Genomic DNA, 18907 nt, shown 5'->3' on the forward strand with positions numbered 1-18907 from the left:
TTCACACAGGACCTTCAAAATGGTAGATGAGAGTGTTGACTGTCAACCCAGCGTTGGCAGGGAGTGAGGTTTTACCAACACACAGTTACGCAGCCGCGCTGGCTGGCATCTGTTACACGTATAGGTCTGATCCCTGGGCTATCCCATCGATACCAAAATGTGCATTATTGCCGATCCCGAGAGCATGCCAGGTTTCTGTTTGCCAGCATGTTGCCAACTTAATGCTTGCAAAAAGATTTATTTTTCACAACGACTTCTTACAGCCTTAATGTGTGTGTGATATCGTTACTCTAGCTAATCACACGTTGCTAAAATGCAAACAACATAAATGAAAATGTGGGCACATCAGTCTGAAAATCTCAACAGAAGAGGCCTCTCTGGTCCCATGCCTCGTTATTTCACACCACAGGGTGGCACTATTGCGCCCTTTCAGGGGGGGAGGAATGACGTGCTGGACTTTCACACTGAATATCTAGAAACATTACATTAGTCATACTGGCTATCAGCAGTAAACAGCTAACAATCCCTTCATGCTTTCAAGCCTTACTCATGTCGATACAACCTGCTGTACACAAGCAATGGACATCGCCTCATATTTGGGACTGCCTCAACTTCTACTCACTCAGGTGCCTGAAGTCAGCTTTGTCTTGACTGAACATGTCCGTTACACCCAGCACTGACAGGGGGGCCTTCAAATCTACCTCAGCATCAGCAGTGAACCTAGAGACGGGCACAAACAGCCATTTGTCACATGCGGGTGTGCAAGTTGCAACTGTTGCTGGACTACAGCCATCTTACTTGGGGATGAGTAGACGCACTTTCCTCGTGTGCATGACTTTGCTCCAACTCTGCACTGTGGCGGTGCTAATGTGTGGGATGATGCGGGACAGGGGCGTGTCCTCCTCGGCGGGCAGAACAACGAGCATGCTGACTGCGTTGCCGTGGTAGGGCAATTCGATCACCTTATAATTCACTCCCTGTGGTGTGGCGGCCGTGCCTGGCGGAAGAAACAATTCATACGTCAAACATTTACAGGCGGGCCTCGTGCCACGACGCACTGCCGTAGAAAAATAAAAGTTGGCTACTTTGCAGATTTCACTTATTGCGGGCTATTTTGAAAACCTATCCCCGCGATAAACGAGGGAACACTGTAATGCAGACGAATGGCGTATTTTGTGAAACCAATTGAATCAAATATAAGTCAACAAAGTCAACTTCAATCACATCCAGCACAATATATTACTTAATTTCTACATCTTTACTTGAGGATAAAAAAACAAGCAAATTTAATTATGGAAATTGTATGAATCAATGGTGCCCAAAGTGTGGCCCTCTACATATTCTAAAAACAGAATTAATCCAGTTTCATGACATACAGTACAGTATATTAGTAGACATTACACCAATTTGCGTTGCCACCTGTAACACAAAGCTAGGATGTTTTGTTCAGGCAGTTTTGCATATATTAGCAGAATTACACAGAATTGGTATCAAAATGGACCCCTCCATACCTCAATTTTCTATGCCGCTTCTCCTCATTAGGGTCGCGGGGGTATGCTGGAGCCTATCCCAGCTGACTTCGGGCGACAGGCGGGGTACACCCTGGACTGGTGTCCAGCCAATGGCAGGGCACATATAGACAAACACACTCACATTCATACCTACGGACAATTTAGAGTCGCCAGTTAACCTAACATGCATGCTTTTGGAATGTGGGAGGAAACTTCTGCATATAGAAACTGTTGACAGACCTTAATCATTAATATGCGATGGTGATATTTTCCCACTTGCCCAATGCTGTATTCAAGTAATGATTACTGGCCTTTAACAGCATCGCTATAGATATAATTGCATCTCTCAATAGAAAAGTGAAAAGTGCAGCTGGGGATCCATTTGGGACCCGCGTTTTTTTTGTTATTGGCCCATGGCACATTATAGAAATAAAATTAAAACCAAAAAACCTGCAAAAGTAGGAAAAAATGGCTTAAAAAGGCAAAATGTAAGGAGAAAAAGCTGAAATGTTGACACTTAGAACTAATAATAACGCAAGAAATTGGCTTTAAGTATGTTAAAAATGAAAATATATATAATTTTCTTGGAAAAAATTTTTAAACCCCTGCCCCCGTATTTAATGTTCTAATAATACATTCAAATAATTAAAAAAAAACGCTTTGATAATGTTTATCTCCCATTGTGTGGAGCCCATCTCTTCATCTGGTCATTTTCTCCTGTGTTTACGATGTCTGCTAAGTACTATTCTACATTCCTAGCACCTTTTTGCCACTAGGACCTGCTCTTGACACTAGGATTCTTGATGTATGAGGGCCTAATGGACAAAAACATTTATCTGATGAAAGCATGCAATATACTTGACTGTTAGCTTGATAGCTACAGCCGCATGTTTAAACAGGTGTGGGTATTCTTGCAGGTCAGAAGTTAGCAGGCTTTGTTTAACGCTGAGAACGCGAGGCAAGTTGAACTCTGTCATGGAAGTATCTGATGGCTCCAAGCTTATTCTGCAGCATGACCGCCCCCAAAACATCTGCTCGTGTCAGAATCTTTTGTCCTCAATCTCGTGATGATGTGATCGGTCTGGACCGCTAGAAGATAAAAGAGCAACTGTTGGCCAGATGCTACATTGGAATGTGCAGAACAAAGTGTGACTTGATCAACATGGTCACACAAGTCAATGTCAAGTGTGACCTGTGACTTTTTATTTTAAAAGGATTCTCCTGAAGCTGTGATCATGTCATGTCGAAGGCACATCAAGGCGGTCTCAACATTAAAAAAATGAATTAAGTATGACCGTTTTATGCGTCCTGAGAGTCACCCATTTGCGGACCCTGTGGTGAACGTGGCACTCCTTCACTGTCAGACCTTATTGATTTAGACCATCTAATTAGAGAAGCATTACTTTTAGTCTACACGATGCCCGCTTGTCCCCATTTATACTACCATTAGGTTACCAAAAACAAGTGTTCTTGCGTCAACATCCCCGTGTGCATTTCCAAAGAAATAAAAGGTTCTGAAGTACACATACTTTTAGGCAAACTCTCCTCCTGTACCAAGTAGTGTAGTATTGAAGTTGATTTGTTCAGACAAAAAGGAGGTGCTGCGGTGCTCTGGAGTTTTGCCACTTCTTGATGGTGATTTTCAACAAGTATTGCAGTCGTACATAACATTTATTTTTTACTTAGTATAGTTGAATATACAGTGGCGTCAAAGTGTTTGCCCCCCCCATATTTCTTTTTTTTTTTTGCATGTTTGTCACACTTAAATGTTTCAGATCATCAAACTAATGTAAATATTACAACACAACTGTACACAACATGCAGTTTGTAAATGAAACTTTGTATTATTAAGGGAGAAAAATAATCCAAAGCTACATGGCCCTGTGTGAAAAAGTGATTGCTCCTTAAACCTAATTACTGGTTGGGCCACCCTTAGCAACTGCAATCAAGTGTTTGCAATAACTTGCAAAGAGTCTTTTGGCCCACTGCTTTTTTCAGAATTGTTGTAATTCAGCCACGATGGAGGGTTTTGCAGCATGAAGCCCTGGACCATCACACTACAGCCACCTTATTTTACTGCTCGTATGATGTTCTTTTTCTGAGGCAAGTGAGGCCTGGTTGTTGTTGTGGGGTCTTTTGTGACTTCTGGGATGAGTCGTGTGGCAAACATGCAAAACAAACACTGAAGATAAAAAGTCTAGCAGCATTTTCTTTCATTGTAGCGTGCATGTTTTTGTTCATTTTGTAACCTTAGAACAGCAGTACATGTCTTGCCTCCTTTATTTTGGTCCTTCGTGTCTATATTTTAAAAAAATGAAGATTTTTGTTTTGTCAGTTTTATTTATGTCAACATGGAAATGATGTGTAATTTGATTGTTTTGAATACCAGCGTATTATGGCCTGTGGCTTGACTTACTATAACAGATTGACCTTTGAGTCATTGACACATGTATTTGTGGACGTTTAAGATTTGTGTTTGAATAACCGTGTTCTGGCCTGTCCTTGTGTTCTAGGATCAGCGAGTGTTAGAAAAGGGTTTGTGGGTGATAAAGTGCATCATTTCCAAATTACTCTACCAAAAAATGTACAAATGCAGATTATTCACACACAAAGAATATTGTGTTTTCCCTTTTGCCGTGATACTTGTGGATGCGCCAATACTCCCTCTGACTGACATTTTAAATTATGTCTTTCCTTCTGCTCAGGGATTTAGCTGCAAAGTGATAAAAAAAATGCACCCACTCACCGCGGACATGAATCCAAATGTTGGCCAAATGTGCATTTACAGTCAAGTTGCATGATGTTTCAAAAAGCCAATTAGGCCAGAAAATCACATTGACCTCATTTACTCTGTGAAACACTGACCTGTAATAATGCTACTGAAGCCAAACACTGCAGATTGCTGAAGAAACACAGACGTCACGTGCAAATCTAATATGGTGGTGCATAAGAACAGCACTCGTACTAGAATCACTCGGAGGTCTAAAAAAAGATCACCGACGAGAGTATCATTACGTTTCAGAGAGGGCTAGATGATATCAAGTGGAAGTGGTATGTCTAAGTCATATGTTCCTTCCAGCAAAACGCAACAAATGAATGTCACTGAGGTTTAATGAGGTTTTGTCCGTGTCTGGTTTGGAACTTTTCAGATTAAGGGGAATGGTCACCTGTGGAATTACATCGCTACGGATAGAACAAAGTGCTTCGATGGACACATGGGCTTTAGTCATGCTCATACTCATGTGTTCACAAATGCATTGGACTCACATCGACATGAGCAGTTGTCAACAAGGCCTTTTGATGCGCAAATTCGGACATGGTGAACCACCCGAGTGTAGAATTGGGATGTGTTTAGATTCTCTTCAAAAAGCTGACTTCTGTTGTGCATGAATATTTTAACATGTTAAATAAACCTTCAAAATCAATCCATGGCCAAATCTGTCTTCTGGTGCATTTTGTGAGCAGAGTTAGTAGTTGCGGAAAGCGGAATGAAAGAATGGCAGAGAAGTGTACCACAAAAGAAAGACTTTGGTCTTATGCCGAACCTCTTTGGGTAAGCGGTAGTTGCATTTTGACGACGCCACAAATCTGCGTTGTAAGAACACACAAGCACTAAAGGAAGTTCTACAACAATACGTCCACAAACACGGGCCGATTTTTCATAGAAATGACTCAGTTGGGTCTCAAAATTGTTGACATAAGCAGTCGACCATGGATGTCGATGCCGACCTTTAAGCGCCAAAGTGGCAAAATTGCGACGGGCAGCATTGCTGAATTTAACGAGCCATTTCTGGTTTCTGGGTTGCCAAAACAGCACTAATAATACACTGCTAATATGACCTGGGAATACAATGACCTGGGCGAATGAGAATATTCACAGGCATAATAATAGATAGCTATATCTACCTACTGTATGTAAAAATAGCAGTAATAACAGCCGTTGAGGCAGCAGTGGTGCTCAAGATCCCCCTGTAAATGACGATGATGGTGGCTGGGTTTGCTTGAAAGATGAGGAAGAGCATCACAAGTGGATCAGACAGTTCGATATCGTGGAGACGGGGATCTGACAAATTCTGAGCCTGGCGTTGCCATAATATGAACATCAGATGAGTACATTTACTCCCATCACAAACTTTGGGTCATGCTGATGATTTTTCTCTGGCGCCTAAAGGGTTAAGCGGGCACTTTTTAGCAATAAGAAGACAGTGGACCAGGACTCGATGAGTTGGTCGGGTTGCGTCGGATCGGGTTGTCAACGTAAACGGGGTTGACGACACACAGAATAAGGTGTGGCAGATGGCGTGTGCAACACATCTTACCATTGAGGCATTCAATTAGTAAGAATCACAGCGTGAACGATTGATTCTTAAATGCAACCGAAATCCATTTATGATGCCCATCACATACACCATTTCTACATGCAATAAATAACCCCGAATTATTGCATTATTTGGTTGAAGCCAGCTTTTTAAAAACACATGGAAACACCTCAATTCCAGAATGAAAGATCGAAATAACATACCTAGATTATGCCCTTTGAAACCACTTCCCTCACGCATGCTTTCTATTCCATCGAGCCATCATTGGAGACAGCTTTCTACGCACGCTCCAGTCTCCGTGGAGGATCATGGTGCCGCCCTTAACCACATTGATTAACAGAAGAAGAGAAAGCCGGAGGCAGGGGGCCGACATTTACACCAACAAGAAGCCAAATCAAAATAAGTCAATATTTTTAAAGTTCGGTATATGGATAGAATAAACACCTACCTGTTTACCTAATAAGTGGCAAAATGTTCTCCTCAGAGAAGAGTTTTAATACGTGACACAATGCCTGAGCACATCCCCGTAGCACATCCCAACATAGCAAACCATCCGTACTTGAATTCTATTCACAATTTCATTAAAATAGACGAAGATCATACGTCACTAGACAACAATAACAGTTGGAGATAAAGTATCCTCTGCCTCGAAATCAGTATATTTCAGTAAGTAAGAGAATTTGACTGTTTTAGCGCATGTGAATGTACTGCAGGGTACATGAAGGACTTACTGATGTTGAAGACTGATAGCTGAGACATCATAGGAACTTTGAACACATTGCCATCGCCGTCAGTGAAGGGCCTCATCTTGGTGTCCTCGGGCTGGAAACGGGACTTCCATAAGCCTTTGAAGTAGATGGCGTTGACAATGACCAATCGTGCCAGGGCAGCATCCAGCATGTCAGCTCTGACTAGTCCGGTGACATGACCTGAAATAATATTTAACAACTATTAAACCAAACGTATGTGACATTTCTTTAAGCACAACAATTCCTACCTTTGGTTTTATTGCTGACCCAGGCATTGATCTTATCTGCTGCCCCCTGGGGGTCGCTGAAGTCCATGGTCTTGCTCTCGGCCTGGAAGTTAGCTTTGTTGGCCTCAACAAAGCCTCTCCCCATGGGGAAGCCTTCCTGGCTGAACATGCCGTTGGCAATGAGAACAACATCCTGGTTGGACTTGGCTGTCAAGGTTTTGTGTAGTTTCCTCAACATCCTGTACGGTCCTGCACAAACAAAAAGATTAGCTTGTATTTGTGTTCGCAAGCTCCTATTTAGACTTTAATATACCTTACCGTTTCTTTTGTAACGGAGAGCACTGAGGATCTGCTTGCGGGTTCCCCCATGACCTCCTGGCAGCAGCATGCCAAGCACAGAGGCGACTCCATGGGGTGAAAGGACAACATTCTCCAGGGGCTTAGAGTGGGCTACTTGCTGAAACACCTGTATTCCAAAATCTGAGCCACGTTCGCCGTAGGACAGAGTCTGGGATAGCGCACCTGTACGGCTGCACAGGCTCCCCAGTGCATACAGACCCAGTAACACCAGGTACCTCATTTTGATTTTAACAGCACCTTGAATGATACACATGAAGGTAGCAGCGACATGTGTGCAGCATAGTATGCATAAAACCAATCAACTCTGGATGTATGGATCGAATTGCTGTGGCGGCCCACCACAAATAAATAAATGCAAAGGAATCACTGAGTTGTTCTATTAAAATGTACACACTTTTTAATCACAACTTTAACTTTAAAAGTTAATACTTCCTTTCATTACCTATTCAATACTCAGATATATTTGGAACTCAAATCAAAGGGCATTTAAAACATATTAGCTGACAGGCGTAGTTCTTTAAATGATTAACGATAGAGTTAAAGGGAGAGTTGGGATTATTTGACATGAAGTTGTATGACGTCCCCATCAGCAGTGGAGTGTATCAACAGTGACTTACCCCCCCACTTTGTTCCGTGAGCGGAGTTCTGGTCGGATTACAGCAAGGAGGAGCCTAGTTCCGGTGAGTTGTTGGTGTCTCTTGAGTTAAGCGTTTTGCTTCTCAAAACAATATGTGTTCAAAAGAGTAACACGTTTGCATCACAAAGCCGTGATACGACTTCATGTTAACAAAATCTGGACTATCCCTTTAACGCAAATACGGGCATGGCCAAAAATATTGCTATACCAATGTTTTTGGCCATGATTGTATAAATTAGGGTGATTTGGTTGTATCCCACATATAAACATGGCCAAATGGTGAAAAACATCACCATGTCAATATTTTTGGCAAGTAACTCCAGTATTATTCAAAATAAGAATACTATAGGGGTCAGAAAACAGAAAAATGTAATTTGTTTCCCCCCTCATTCCATTTACATATTGTAATGTGTTTTGGCCATTTAATCAAACAATACAAACGCATATTAGTCTAACACTTTTTAAACTGACAGTCAAACAAACAAAGAAGTCAGTACACCGCTCAATCAGTGTGATTATCTCATTAACAAACTAAGAACACATTTTCCACTGAAAAGGATGCCGGGAGCCATTTTGAACATTATGATACTACTTAATGATACAAACATTTAATCAATATGTGCCAAGTTTAACGTCTTAGCTTTGTATTATAGGAAATGAAGCAAATTGGTGTAATATCCAGTAATATATTTCATTAATCATTACATTTTTTGACAATATGCCAGCGCCACTACATGGTCGCCCCCGTGCCGCACTTTGGACACCCCTAATTTACAGATTTAGTGTGAAGTGTGGTCAGAGCGCCATATGAGAATGAATATGAAGTTCCGGAGCATGTGTTTTTAAAAAGAATCAGACTATGTCGATAGCGGAAGCTATGTGACAATAGAGAATAAAAAAGACGTCGACTTACAATGCTTTGCTATGACGTGAAGACGCTTTCTCCTCTTGTATCACAGGTGAAACTGGAACTTTGTCTTTCTCTCCCCGCCAAACTCTCAACTCACTCACTGCTCCGTCCACACAAGAAACACAGAAATGTAAATTAAAATGTTCGTCAAACTGACCAGTGCCGTTTTAAGACAACTTTAACCGACCCAACTCCTCCTTCGAAGCAAACGTTCAACAAGAACGTGAAATCTCCGTTCAGTGTAAAGCACAATTAACTATATAACTTCCGTCACCTCTTCAAAATAAAATCGACAACTACTCATTACCGACAATTAAATGCGCGTTGTATACACGTATACTACAATCAGTATGTTTTCATATAATCATTTTGTCAAGTTGTTGCTAACAAAAGTTACATAAGACATGGCATAAGTTGAAGGGGAGTAGAATTTTTTTTTTTTATGTCAGGAAAATGCGATTTAATTTTTAATCTTAATTTTACTAACTTGACGCCTTTAAATGAACATCTTAGTCCAAGGAATATTAACTTTTTCACACAGAAACATGAAGATTTAGATTTACTTTCATTTATTTTAGTTTTCATCTTGTGTTCAGCCGTGTTGTCACTGACTACGGTAATATTTAAATCAGTTTGATGATCTGAAACATTTGTGACAAACATGCAAAAAAAAAAAAAGAAATCAGGAAGAGGAAAAACACTTGTTCACACCACTGTAGAAGCCTGTTTACTAAATTAAACTATAGGTATATATATATAAATACACACACACACACACACACACACAAAAACACTCCGGAAATTAAATGTACTGTATTAATGTTATCACAGTCGCTCCGGTGGGAAAATAAGCTGGAAAAGATCACACTAGTATCGACCTGATACTGACATGATCCATGTTTGGATGGATCCGCGCACCCTTGGTGAATTGAGTGTAAGGTTGGGTGGTCTTTGCAAGCATTAGGGTTTTTCATGCACAGCTGTGAGATGTTGTGAAAATAAACACTCATGGAGGAAGTGGTCGGGTTATTTTTACTGTGCGTTTCAAGGGCAGACAGAGCGAACACAGCTGTGCACTTCAATGACACACTTGCAAGACAGATGACGGGAACACTGCAACGTTCAAATTCAGCTTTTCTTGTACGACACATCTAAACCATTCCCACTTGAGATTTCGTCCTACCAGTCAAGAGCATTCCTTGATCATCTTCATATGAAGACATGAAGCAAATAGTCATAAAAATATCTTTATTCAAGTTTTCAAGCAGTGGTTGATTCATTAATAAGCATGTTCACAAGTGCACGATGCAGAGATGGCCGGCATTTATTGCTTCAACCATCGTTGGAGGTGTAAGAAGATTTGATCGCGGGCAAGGGTCAGCTGGAGGAGGTCATCGGGGCTGGCAGGATACATGTTGGCACAGTGGGCTGTTCCTACATGCAATAAAAACCAGTCAGGGATATGAGCAGGAGTTTAGAGCATATTTATCCAGTCATTATTTTCCTTTCCTCCTTTCCTGAATCTTCGATTAACGAGTATGAGTTCACTCAAATAAATTCAATCATTTCCAAATAAGACCTCATACTTGGGGCACCTGTTGCTACAAATCAAACCAGCATGCCGCATGTTCTGAACCAGATTCGAAATCCCAGAACCTCCCGACTGTGCGGGTTTAAAGTCGGTGACATACACGCTGCCGACCAAACTGAAGCCGAAAATTCCTGCATCTTTGCTATGATGCAATTTTCCATGACCCATGCTCTTACTCACCTTTGATGAAAACAGCCGGCAGGTCATCCGTGATGTCCTGAGTGATCCCCAGGGCATGCCAGGGGTCAATGAACCCGTTGGGGAAAACTATTCTGGCGGAATGGATGTCATAGCCGCCATAATACTCGTTGGTTTCAGCCACGGCCTCCGCAAGTTCCTGGGCGCTGATATTATAAAAGTCTTTACACTGTTTCACGTGATACCTGAGAATGAGAAAATGACTTATTTCTATCGTGTGCTGGGTCGGAATACAACTTCCAACATGCATTTTCATGTGTTGTTTACGCACTCCAGAGGGAAGCCGGTGAATGGTTGATTGGGTGAATCAGTGCTTTGATAAAATCCAAATTCAGAGCAGGTCTGGTAGACCCACTGTCTCCCTGGCGACACACACAGTTTACTCACGGCTAACATTGTTCACTTGATTGATGAAACAAGCACAACAAAGCACAACACTGGTGTACGGGTATAACGTCAAAAAGAGTGTTTGTTTTTTTTTCATTTGATGTTTTTTTGTAAGTTGTTTTTATTTTTTTAATGAAGTAAATACAAACAATACCTCTCCTCTAAAACTCTGTTTGGTATTTTCCTCTTTATTTGATTCAGATGACTAAAATTCCTGTAAATATTCCTCTTAAATGAACCTCCTTACTAATAATGACCTTTTATAGCGTAATGTTTTAGTGGTTAAAATACAGCATGTGGTGTTGAAGTCATCCCAGCATTTGGCCATGAAGAACCGCTTTGCTTTCCACCGTTATGTAGTAGCTGTGGAAAATGTCATCATGACATCATTTAGTCTTCGTCGCTCTTCCTCTGCGGTCGACAAAAACATGCCACCTCACCAGTGACCAAAGAATATACAAGGTCAACATAAACTGTCAAATTACAAGTTACATTTTTAACAACACCACAGAGCAACCAACAGAAAGCCTGTATTTACAAGCATGAAAATGCTATTTCCCATGGGACAGACAGACTCATTCTCACCTCCTGAAGCGGCCGGCCCATCCCAGGATGTATTAGTCATGTCTCTCAGGTTGTTGTTGAAGCTAGCATCCAGACACTTCATTGAGAAGGTGTCCATCATCAGATGGGCCACGGCAGCATATCGGGCATATGGGTCTCCAAGTGACGTGTCCGCCATCACCCCACACAGTACCTTGATTGTTATGTTGGTGCCCATTACACCCTATTGCAGCAAAGAACAAAATTAGCACGTTCACGGCGGTAACAAATTTATTTCATGAATTATGTTCGCATGCCTCTGTTATGACCGCAGACTGAATCACAGCGGAATATCCCCCGCACAGTCACAGAGTCTGATAACTTCCTAACTTTATAACGTCATTCTGACCTGAACACATGAACAGCAGTGAAATTCCAACACCGTATACCATATGTTTGTCCAACTCACATACACACATCTCTAGTCGGTTCACCCCGGGAACGACGTGTGTGTAAATAAGTAGGAAGATACCGAAAAACATCAAGTGTGGATATTCTTATCATTCACCTCGTAACTCTTAATTCAAATGTACAATTTCCTACATTTAAGTATGGTGGAAAATGCACTTATGCCATGAAAACAAGTACAATTGCCTTAAATTACGTGATGTCTTTGAAGGCAACCCCTCATTGCTCATTATATTTAAATGTGCTACTATTAAAAGAGAATAGCTTTGGGCAAATATATTTTTAGACTTGTGTGGTATTTTTTAGCTTGATTGACATATTCAGTTCATTTGGAGCTGTTAATACATACAAATAAATATCATCTTGTCCTGTCATTTATCTTTCTGCTAATTAAATAAAGTAAAAATGGACATGTTTCAGACACAGTCGCTAATGGAGATTAACTAATTTAAAAAGTGTGATTAATCTGATTAAAATTTGTAATCATTTGACAGTCCTAATAATATATTACAGGGGGGGGATAGTATTTGATCTCCTGCCAACCAGCAAGACTTGACCCACACAGACGGATGATGTGCCCATGAAGCACACAAATTAGCCCTGTCCCTTTAGGAAAGTACTCCTAATTTCAATGAGTTATGTGGATAAAAGACACCTATCACAAAAACAGCCTCTTCCATTCCAAACCTCTCCACTATTATGGGTAAGACCAAAGAGCTGTTAACAGACCTGAAGCATTATATTAATATGAACCAGTTTCAGAAACAGTACAGTCATGTGTTTTTTTACAAGGTACATGGAGGAAACGGAGTGTCATCTTTTCCTGCAGTAATTCAATCATTGCTATTTCAAAATGGGCAAGACCAAAGAGCAATGTACTATTATGAATCTGTTTAAGAAGCAGTACAATGATAGGTTTTTTCAAGATACATGGAGAACGCAGATTTCTGAAAACAGTAGTATGTGGTGTAATGTATTCCTGCTAAATGGACAAGACCAAAGAGCTGTCAACAAAACTCAAGCAATGTACTTACAGTTTAAGAAACACTACAATTCGATTGTTTTTTTTTTCCAAGGCGCATGGAGGAAGCAGAATGCCTAGAACCGTATTGTCTGATCTAATTTATTTCCTGCATTCATTCATTACTATTTCAAAATGGGCAAGACCAAAGACCTGTCAACAGAACTCAGGCAGTGTACTAATGTAAACCAGTCTAAGAAACAGTACAATCTTTTTTTTTTTTTTTTTTACCATGTACATGGAGCAAGCAGAATGCTGAGAAACAGTGTCTAATTGATGATCATTTATTCCCTCATTCATTCATTACTATTTAAAAATGGGCAAGACCAAAGAGCTGTCAACAGAACTCCAGCAATGGAGTAGGAATTTAAGAAACAGTACAATGCTGAGAACCACAGTATCTGGTGTAATTTATTCCTGCATTCATTCATTACTATTTCAAATGGGCAAGACCAAAGAGCTGTCAACAGAACTCCAGCAACATATTAATATGAACCAGTTTAAGAAACTGTAGGGTTATGTGTTGTCTTGTCCCTGAAGTTCTTTGTCAACTCTTTGGTCTTTCCCATGATGGTGGACAGGTGCCAGGTGTCTATTATCTGCATATACTGAGATTAGGGACAAGGCTAATGTGTGTGCTTAACTGGTCGGTGGGGGTCAGAATGCTCACTAGGCGGTAGTCAATATTTGTACGTATTAAATACTAGTAGTAAATACCATCATTTTATTCAAATACAAATGAATTTATAATCTTCATTTAATGGTTCTTGATAGTTGCAATATCAAATATTACGTTTTATGTATTTAAATGATTCTGCACATCAATTTTAAATACTCTTTTCTTTTTCTTTTTTTTCCCCATATCTACTCCTGGGAAGTCTCCTTCGTTCGTGAGAACGTGATACTTTTGATACCGTCGTATTCCGTTTACAATGTCTCCATTGTGGCCCACCTCAAACCCCCTGTTGTCTTCATTATACTGGACTACGTCCATAAAGTTGCCAGCCAGCATTTCCAGGAAGTAAGCAGAGTCTGTTTCTGTCTCAATCTGCAGTTTGGAACACAAACTGAATGGAAAAAGGAGAAGGACAGAACAAGGAAGACGTGAGGGAGAGTGTCTAGAATGCGACATGAACCAATACAGCCAACTAGACATAAATAATACACTCACTTACTCGCCTCAACTACCCAAAATAGAATCCAAAGCTGATTTGTTAACAGAATGGTGATTTCAAATACTCTAATATAAGGATCATTGGTCATGTTTACAGCAGACCTCCGCCTACTTGTGGCCCGCCATTCACGCCTCCGCAGATCCGCACATTTTTTTTCTCTGCTTTAACTTATAAATAACTAATTTTTTTTATAGTAACTTAAATAGAAAATAGTCTGACCACCCGATCTGCAGCAAAGGGTGTGTGTGTAGCCATAAATCTAGCAGAGCACTGGATTACAAGTCAAGTCACTAAACATTCTCCAGCAGGAAGGTGCTTTGACAATACGTAATGTTAAGTACAATACTGTACTCACAATACTTTTTAGGGGTGCGGGTCCGGGTCGCAGGGGCATGCAGCAGTCTCAGTAGGGAAGCCCAGACTTCCCGGTCCCCGGCCACCTCTTCCAGTCCCACCGGGAGGACACCAAGGTGTTCCCAGGCCAGCTGTGAGACAAAATCCCTCCAGCAGGTACTAGGTCTGCCCTGGAGCCTTCTCCCGGCTGGGCATGCCCGGGCCACCTCACCAGGGAGGCGTCCGGGAGGCATCCGGACTACAGACCCTTTCCAAAAAATTTTTATGTCATGGAAAAGTTGTTTAATTTCCATAATTCCATTCAAAAAGTTAAACTTTTTTAGATTATAGATTCAGGGCCCACAATTTAAACGATTTCAAGTGTTTATTTGTTTATTTTTACATAATTTGGGCTTCCAGCTCATTAAACCCACAAAAACAGAAATTCAAAAAATTTGAATACTGTGAAGAAATCAGCCCAAATTTTGCAGGGCATGAATGTTTTAAACTGAGTGTCACACACTAATCATCTACTAAACTCAAATCACCTGCACAGGCTTCCCCAGGTGTCATTAAATTGCTTCAGTTTGGTTCAATTGTCTCAATTGGGTTCAATATGGGGAAGACTGCAGACATGACAACTGGCCAGAAGACCATCATTGATACCCTCCATAGGATGGGTAAGCCACAAAAGTTCATAGCTAAGAAGGCTGGTTGTTCACAGAGTGCTGTGTCCAAGCATATCAATGGAAAGTCTAGAGGAAGGGCAAAATGTGGCAGGAGAAGATGCACCAGCAAAAGAGATGACCGTGGGCTTCAGCGGATTATCAAACAGGGAAGATTCAAGAATCTGGCAGAGATCCAGAAAGAGTGGAATGAGGCGGGAGTCACAGCTTCAAAAACCACCACATTCAGACGCATCCAGGAGATGGGCTACAACTGTCGGGTTCCTCGGGTCGAGCCACTTGTGAACCTGAGCCAACGTAGGAAGCGTCTCCACTGGGCCAAGGAGAAGAAGGACCGGACTGTTGGCCAGTGGTCCAAGGTCCTCTTTTCCGATGAAAGTAAAGTGTGCCTTTCATTTGGGAATCAAGGTCCAAAGGTTTGGAGAAAGACGGGTGAGGAACAGAACCCAAGCTGCCTGAGGTCCAGTGTGAAATATCCACAGTCCGTCATGATTTGGGGTGCAATGTCCGGTGCAGGTGTTGGTAAACTCTGCTTTCTTAAATCCAAGGTCACCGCAACAGTCTACCAGAATGTTTTAGAGGACTTCATGATTCCTTCTGCTGAGGATCTGTATGGAGATGCAGATTTCATCTTCCAGCAGGACCTGACCCTGCCCATACCGCCAGAAGCACCAAAACCTGGTTTGATGCCCATGCCATCACAGTGCTTGACTGGCCAGCCAACTCACCGGACCTAAACCCCATTGAGAATCTATGGGGTATTCTCAAGAGGAAAATGAGGGGCACCAGACCAAACAACAAAGAAGAGCTGACAGCAAGCATCAAGGAAATCTGGGCTTCCATAACTCCCAGGCAATGCCACAGGCTGATTGCTTCAATGCCACGTGGCATCGAGGCAGTGATTAAGGCAAAGGGATTCCCAACCAAGTATTGAAGATTGACATATCGTTTTGAAAGTACCATATTTTGATTTGATGTGATCCTAATTTTTCTTTCTTTCCTGCAAAAACAGAAGTAAATGGTGATTTCTTCACAGTATTCTAATTTTTTGAATTCCTGTTTTCATAGGTTTTATGAGCTGGAAGCCCAATTACGTAAAAATAAACAAATAAACACTTGAAATCGTTTAAATTGTGGGCCCTGAATCTATAATCTATGAAAGTTTAACTTTTTGAATGGAATTATGGAAATTAAACAACTTTTCAGTGACATTCTAATTTTTTCGAAAGGGTCTGTAGATGTCCGAGCCACCTCAATTGGCTCCTCTCCATGTGAAGGAGCAGCGACTCAACCCTGAGCCCCTCCCGGATGACTGAGCTCCTCACCCTATCCCTCATTTCAGCCGCTTGTATCCGCAATCTCGTTCTTTGGGTCACGACCCAAAGCTCATGACCATAGGTGAGGGTGGGAACATAGATGGGGGGAGTAAATTGAAAGCTTTGCCTTCCGGCTCAGCTCTCTCTTCACCACGACGGTCCGGTACAGCCACCGCATTACTGCAGACTTACGCCTGGCAATGCGACCCAGGCTCCTGCTGTGGTTGTACCGAATGGCACGTCATTCATAATGAATTCATATTTTTTGCATATTACGAGTGTCAAAAAAACGAAAATGGCTCCTGGGCCGCACTTTGGACACCCCTGCTATCGCTGTCGTGTCGTATGTCATTGGATGTACCACCACGTGGCTGGTCAGGGTAAGTCTTTTGCGTATGATAAAAGTGCACAGAAGAAGATATATAAAAAATACATTTGCATGTGCGCACTTATGTTTTAAATGCTTGTAGATCCATCCATCATGTGTAAACTTAAAACGCACCCGAATTTTACCATTCAGAAAGTGTAAGAAAAAGATTCCAGATACTATACTTGAAGTCTTTGGTGATGTTGTCGTAGGTCAGTGGGTTTTTGAGGCGCTCTACTAAGCTATCCGAAGCCTTTTGTACCAGAAGAGGACACTCTGCATTCTCTGAGGCCAGCGAACGCCACACAACCTCCAAATACTCTAGGAAAAACACAAAGACAAACAGAGGTGTGGCCTTTTAAATAAGACGACAACAATCGTGTCAAGCTTGTGTGAATAACAGGTTGTCAGACTGATTACATGTGTGTATTTCTGTGTTCTACTTAAATGCAATGTTTCCTTCTACCTGGGAAGTTGACTGTGGCGTAAAGTGGAGCGCTGCTGGCGACGGCGGCGTCCACCAAATGAGGATACTTCAGCCTGAACCATGCTGCCAAAGAACCTGGGTACGACCCTCCGAACGCCACCCACTTCCTGTTGAGCAGTCCTCGGGCTTCAGCAATCTTGGTGCGAAAGTGGGCCAGGTCTGCCAAAGCTTGACGGCTACTGAGGAACCGCAGGTTCTCAGTGCTTAGGTCACTTAGAGAGATGACATAGTTTCATTAGTTTAAATGGGCATCTGTAAAAGCACATACTAGAACTGCACAGAGAGCAGTGCTGCCATCTAGTGTTGAGACAGTTTACATACGCTCATGTTACAGTTCTTTCTCATTTCATGAGGAATGTGCAATAGGAGTGGTATCGTCTTACTATATCCAAAAAATATGAAATCGTAGCACACCACTAAATACGGACAGACAAAATTTATAAAACGTACACTGTCGGGTGGCTCTTTCCATAGAAGCGATGCTCTAACATGAAGCAAATGGCCCCCAGTTTCTCTGCGTAAGTAAGCCAAGTGCCGTGCTGCATCCATGCTGGATTGGCTGGGCCTTCCCCACCAATCATCAGAAACACGGGGCCACCTGTCTTGTAGAAGACATCATTCACAAAGTACCTCTGAAACAGAAAAAGGGAGACATTGTTTTTTTTTATCACTCATAATCAACAACTGCAGACTTGTTAAATTGTTTTTTTCGTTTATTATTATTAACCTCTGGCCTGGCATTTGAGACCGACTTGGTGGCCTTTGGGCTTTGCCTTTTAAACTATTTTAAAGTGGTCTGCATTCCGACGAGACGGAAATGACGAAGGAACACTGTTGACTCAATTTCTCAAGATCCTTCACTGGTATTTCCACCGTAAATTGCATTTTGACAGACAGTCGCCAATGGGCTGAGCGCCAATTCGCGCACATCCACACTTATCTTTCGCATTCCGAGTGGATAAGTGCGTCCACACCGAAAAGTATGGCAAAGCGCAGTGCGCCGCCGCTCCCCGGATGTTGCACCCAACACGCCCCACATGGTGAGTGTACGGTGATGGACACTTACCACCCTCGATCATCGATATCTTGGCTACGTAGCTAAAGGGTACGGACTAACTACAGTACAGTCACAATTAAAAAGAGTAAAAAGCGTTAACTATTGCGATCGTCATTTCCGGTAAGTGCGCCACGACAGTGATCCATTTGGGACAGCACTACGTTGTCCGGATTGGCGGCCTCGGGAAATAAGTACGCAGTGTGCGTAGTACATAAGTGTTAATAAGGGAAATGGTTAAATGAATTTTAATCAAATGGTGAGGGGTGCCCTCACAGTTGCGAGATAGTGTACATAACAAATCCAGACTTACTTGCTTCCAAGCTCTGCTGTCTGCGCCGTTGAAGTGATCAAGTTTCTGTATGAACCATTGCTCGTCGGTCACAAGTCTCATATCCTGCAGTTCATTAATCCTAAAGAAGCCATGATGCCGTCCCTCGCCAACCACAAAACAAAACAAAAATAAAACTAATCGACAAATTATAACTCGGTAGGCTCGAATGGCCATGTTGAAATAAACGACAACACCGCTGAGCATGTGACTTATGTGATCATATGACTTCATCGG

General features: G+C 41.8%; 2 protein-coding genes across 2 annotated transcripts in view; both read right to left on the reverse strand.

The window, feature by feature from the left end:
* Positions 1 to 8964, reverse strand: part of serpine2 (serpin peptidase inhibitor, clade E (nexin, plasminogen activator inhibitor type 1), member 2) — a 16851-nt gene extending 7887 nt beyond the window's left edge. The window contains exons 1-7 of the mRNA XM_054793550.1: positions 8901 to 8964; positions 8717 to 8813; positions 7125 to 7403; positions 6828 to 7055; positions 6562 to 6759; positions 799 to 997; positions 623 to 720 (exon numbers count right to left, since the gene is read on the reverse strand). Of these exons, the coding sequence (XP_054649525.1) occupies positions 623 to 720; positions 799 to 997; positions 6562 to 6759; positions 6828 to 7055; positions 7125 to 7386 (985 nt within the window). The 5' untranslated portion in view covers positions 7387 to 7403; positions 8717 to 8813; positions 8901 to 8964. The remainder of the gene's footprint in view (positions 1 to 622; positions 721 to 798; positions 998 to 6561; positions 6760 to 6827; positions 7056 to 7124; positions 7404 to 8716; positions 8814 to 8900) is intronic.
* Positions 8965 to 9727: 763 nt separating this feature from the next.
* On the reverse strand, positions 9728 to 18894 carry prss16 (serine protease 16). The gene is made up of 9 exons (XM_054793546.1): positions 18653 to 18894; positions 17736 to 17917; positions 17265 to 17497; positions 16984 to 17119; positions 13874 to 13988; positions 11475 to 11676; positions 10774 to 10864; positions 10485 to 10687; positions 9728 to 10147 (listed from the first exon to the last, which is right to left on the reverse strand). The coding sequence occupies exons 1-9, from the start codon at positions 18875 to 18877 to the stop codon at positions 10038 to 10040; spliced, it is 1497 nt and encodes a 498-aa protein (XP_054649521.1). The 5' UTR covers positions 18878 to 18894; the 3' UTR covers positions 9728 to 10037.
* Between the last annotated feature and the right edge of the window lie 13 nt (positions 18895 to 18907).

Source organism: Dunckerocampus dactyliophorus, chromosome 12 (genome assembly GCF_027744805.1).
Source record: "Dunckerocampus dactyliophorus isolate RoL2022-P2 chromosome 12, RoL_Ddac_1.1, whole genome shotgun sequence".
Classification (NCBI taxonomy): Eukaryota; Metazoa; Chordata; class Actinopteri; order Syngnathiformes; family Syngnathidae; genus Dunckerocampus; species Dunckerocampus dactyliophorus.